Genomic DNA, 3,943 nt, shown 5'->3' with positions numbered 1-3,943 from the left:
ATGAAATCACGACTTAACCTCCCACTTTTTTATAGCAATACATACTTCCTACGGGCACTGCACTAGTATTGCCAGTGTGTAAACGCTCTCCCTGCAACATCGTGGTGATAAAAGTCGGCGCAGCATTTCTATGCTGTCTGGGAACAAACAAACAAACAAACACATACTTTAAGTAAATCCAGTAACACAAGCACTACTTTAATAAAAAATTAAAAGATTTAAATGATATGAAAGACTGCAGTTTTATCATTTTTGTTGTTTTCATCAGAGTTTAACTCCACCCACAGTACTGTTGTGTCTCTAAAAAGACCCTCATCTGCATTGTTTAATAAAAGTAAATGTAACTGCATGCAAAATAGCATACAGCTTCTGTCAGCCTGCCCGAGGGCATCGGCTGCAAGTGATTTTTTATATTTTTTTACCACTGAAATGTTTTAAGTTTGTGCTTTGTAAGGAAGCCCATTCCAGTAAAAAAAACTAATAAATAAACTAGGAAAAGTAAAATAATAAATCTAAGTCATAATTATGATATAGTATAAATATATATATATATAAATGACTTCATTTTTTATATATTAAGTCATTTGTTTTATTAACTTACAGTATTACTTTTTAATTGTGTGATTACAAAAGAAAAAAAATTGCACTTAGATACGTTTTGTGCTGCTCTTAGGTTTGTTTTGTGATTTGTCTTTTAATTGTAGAAGGGAAAGGTAAAAGGGACAAAGTGGGAGGTATTGTATGTGTGTTTGTGTATATACTGTCCAGTCCCAGTGTGACTCAGAGATGAGCAGGATCAGAGCACGAAGCAGCCGTAGAGGTGAGTTCAGACCAGTTCCACAGAGACTGTCCCAGTCAGTTACTGTGTGTGTGCGTGTGTGTGTGTGTGTGTGTGTGTGTGTGTGTGTGTGTGTGTGTGTGTGTGTGTGTGTGTGTGTGTGTGTGTGTGATAGGTCGGGAGCGTGCAGAGGGAAGTGTGCCATTGGATCTCAGCAGAGGTAATGACTTTGCAACTTTATTTCAAAGATGACTGGGCTCAAAGTGCCCCCAAACTGTTTGTAAAGTGTAAAGATGTCCCCAAAATGTATCAATGTGTAATTAAGATAGTAACGATTGATAATGTTGACTACAAAAATCTGCTTCGATGCATCGTTTAATGTTGCAAATTCATGATGCTTCATATTTTCTGCAGTACCATACATGAACTTCTGGGCGCAGTGTCGCTTCACCATTTACATTTTGAAGAAGAATTACGCAAACAGAAGAAGAACCAATCTAAAGTCTCAAAGTTTGGGACCATTTCACTGAAAACATATACTATTATTTTTAAAAGAACAACAAATAAATTCATACAAATTTTGTACAGTCATTGTGTTTTATGGCACTTAAAATATAGATATATTATGTACATTATATTAAGAATTGTATTTTTTCGAAAGAATATGAGAAAACTGTAATGTAACCCCTGTAACCCCCCCCCCCCCCCAAAAAAACTTAAAAGCTTTGATATACTGACATGTTATAGTAATAGTAATAGTTTTTTTGTCTTCTTTTTGAATAAATGAAACCATAACAAATTATTCAAAAAGAAGACAAAAAGAATTTGCTGGAATTGTTTCGCGGAAGTCAAGGACACATCAAAGCGATCAGCAGATGCCTCTGAAGAAGACTGGCAGTTGACAGTCCAAACATGCTCGGAAATCAAAATACATTTTCTGAAAAACAGTTGTCTGAATAAATTAAACCTTAACATATTGTTCAAAAAGAAGACAAACAGAACTTGCTGGAATTATTGCATAATTAAGATAACTACAGTATTTATTGCGAATCCCCTGAACGTTATGAGGTGGAGCCACTGACTGCACTGACCTGGAATCCCTTCTCTATTTCCAGAACCTAAAGAAAACCTTCAAGAAATTCTTGAAAATATTGTGAAGCAGGATGGGATCTCCTGTGTGTGTAAACTGTGTCACCTCAACAACTTTGTTAAGGTGTGTAAACTAAACAAAACAAAGCAATTCAACTGCAGTCACTTTGTGATGTCTACACAAAAAAGGCAATCTGAAAGCAATGAGTCACTTCAGGTTAATACTTTGATGTTCTCTCCACTCTTCCTCCAGTTGCTGTGCAGTGTTGGTATAGCAGAGGACAAGCTTGGGTTCACATATGAGGAAATTATTATTTGGTAAGATTATTTACTTAAAATGCATCAGAGTCACTTTATTTACAGATTGATTAATTCTAGAACTTGATTTTGTCGTGTTTCCTAGTCTTCGGTTAACTTTGTTGAATGAGGCCAGAGAAGTCCGCGTAGCTGGATTACAATCTTTTCGGTACCTGATCAGGGATAGCAATGTCCTGGGGAAAGTCCTACTGCTGCAGGTGGACTACTTAATAGCAAGGTGAGGAATGAATAACTTGTTAAATAAATAATAAATATCATTTAGTAGAGAGTAATGTTTCTTTTTGTTTGATTATCACATAGGTTCATTGACATCCAGCAAAATGATTCTGAGAGAACACAGGCTCTTAGACTTGCCCGCAAGGTGAGATCTGCTTATTCCCTTCTTACCCAATCAAATTATTAAATAAAGTACAGAAGATTGAAATGTTCTATTGAGGCTGACATATAGAAGAAGTATTAAAACAAAAAGCTTTTCAAGTACCAGTACAACTAAAAATGAGGGTGACCAAAATACAGCAGCAGACCGGGTGGGGACAACACTTCAATGAATGGGTAACGTTAGTGTGTAACTTCTTTAGCCTTTCCTGCACTTCTTCTCCAATCTAGTGATTGATCTTACCTGGGTGTTACGAGACAGACGAGGGGAACTTTCTTCTTTTTCTCCTTCATTTCATTCAACATACACAAAGACAAGACAGAGAGCGCAGAAACACAAAGGAACCATACCGCCAGGGTGTACACAAGTGGTACGCAGGCAACCAATGTGCACCAACTCAAATGTCGTACATAAATAAATGTATGTAATAATACCCTACAAAGCCTACAACCCAGTGACATATGTTACACATGTACATATGTGTAAGTAAATGTGCACTGCGCCTAAAAAGGTTGAGGATAATGTGGAAAAACTCCTGTCTCCATGTCTTATAAAGCTGCAACAGAGCAATGTGCAATAGCAGCAACTTGTGTGCAATGTGCAATTTTGTTTTACAGTTTAATTTATGTAATGCACTTCAGCACTTTGCACTTCAACATCTTAGTTACTATGTTTTTGCCATGATAATTTAAGTTTAAAGTGTAAGTCAACCCTAAAACCACTTTTTTCTGCTTAATACTTATTTGATTAGGTATGAAGTAATGTAGTTTATTGATCCTAGTCCCACTCTTCACATTTTAGTTTAAGTATTTAAATGTATAATTTTTAGTTGTAAAATTTTAGAGTGACTGCCCCCTATGGGTTGAACGCTGGCTATTGCAATTACATTTTGCTATCGACCAAGGTTAGATCAGCGACATAACTAACCGTCACTGTTGGCCCCGCCCCTCCTATAAAAGATGGGAGGAAGGACTGGTTTCCTCCTTTTTACAGCCCTCAGAGACATTGATTGACAGCTACATGCAGAATTGTGCAGCACTGTGGGGGTGGGACTGCTGTGACTGGGTGTGTCTTAACTACTCTAGGAGCAATGGCCATAATCAAGGGATTTTCTAAATGTTCCCCTCATGGCAGGTTAGCAAAAACCTGGGGGTGTACTTACACTTTAAATCTGCTTCTGCTATTGGTCTGCTGTTGTATAGCAATGTGTTGTTTTATCTGACAAGTGTTGGCCTGCCAAGGGACTGTAGATGGTAATTAGCTCAATATAATCTTGCATATTTGTATATAGAGTATATGCGCACTGTTCCTTTTATTTAAAAAAAATCGTAGCAATGGCATCAGCTCTGACACCAATTTAAACCACCAACACTGAACAAAAA

General features: G+C 37.0%; 1 protein-coding gene across 4 annotated transcripts; it reads left to right on the top strand.

Annotated features, from left to right (window-relative positions):
- The first annotated feature begins 592 nt into the window (after positions 1 to 592).
- Positions 593 to 2,644, top strand: LOC114473499 (rapamycin-insensitive companion of mTOR-like). 4 transcript variants are annotated; one of them, XM_028463156.1, is made up of 6 exons: positions 593 to 863; positions 904 to 998; positions 1,894 to 1,991; positions 2,121 to 2,185; positions 2,271 to 2,402; positions 2,486 to 2,644. In XM_028463156.1, exons 1-6 carry the CDS (start codon positions 742 to 744, stop codon positions 2,586 to 2,588), a joined length of 615 nt encoding a protein of 204 aa, XP_028318957.1. In that variant the 5' UTR covers positions 593 to 741; the 3' UTR covers positions 2,589 to 2,644. The 4 variants fall into 4 exon arrangements, with proteins under 4 accessions (XP_028318957.1, XP_028318956.1, XP_028318958.1 ...); XM_028463155.1 differs by having other exon boundaries at positions 898 to 998; XM_028463157.1 differs by having other exon boundaries at positions 598 to 820; positions 954 to 998.
- Positions 2,645 to 3,943: the final 1,299 nt, after the last annotated feature.

This window comes from Gouania willdenowi, chromosome 12 (genome assembly GCF_900634775.1).
Source record: "Gouania willdenowi chromosome 12, fGouWil2.1, whole genome shotgun sequence".
NCBI lineage: Eukaryota > Metazoa > Chordata > Actinopteri > Blenniiformes > Gobiesocidae > Gouania > Gouania willdenowi.
Note: the sequence above shows the minus strand (reverse complement) of the source record. Positions and strands in the feature narration are given on the sequence as shown.

What these genes read in the sequence shown, in the direction of transcription:
- LOC114473499 (XM_028463155.1), top strand. Translation starts at nt 742, where the DNA reads ATGTGTGTTTGTGTATATACTGTCCAGTCCCAGTGTGACTCAGAGATG. An exon ending in GCCATTGGATCTCAGCAGAG is followed by an intron (nt 999 to 1,893) that starts GTAATGACTTTG and finishes CTCTATTTCCAG; the next exon opens with AACCTAAAGAAAACCTTCAA. An exon ending in TATGAGGAAATTATTATTTG is followed by an intron (nt 2,186 to 2,270) that starts GTAAGATTATTT and finishes CGTGTTTCCTAG; the next exon opens with TCTTCGGTTAACTTTGTTGA.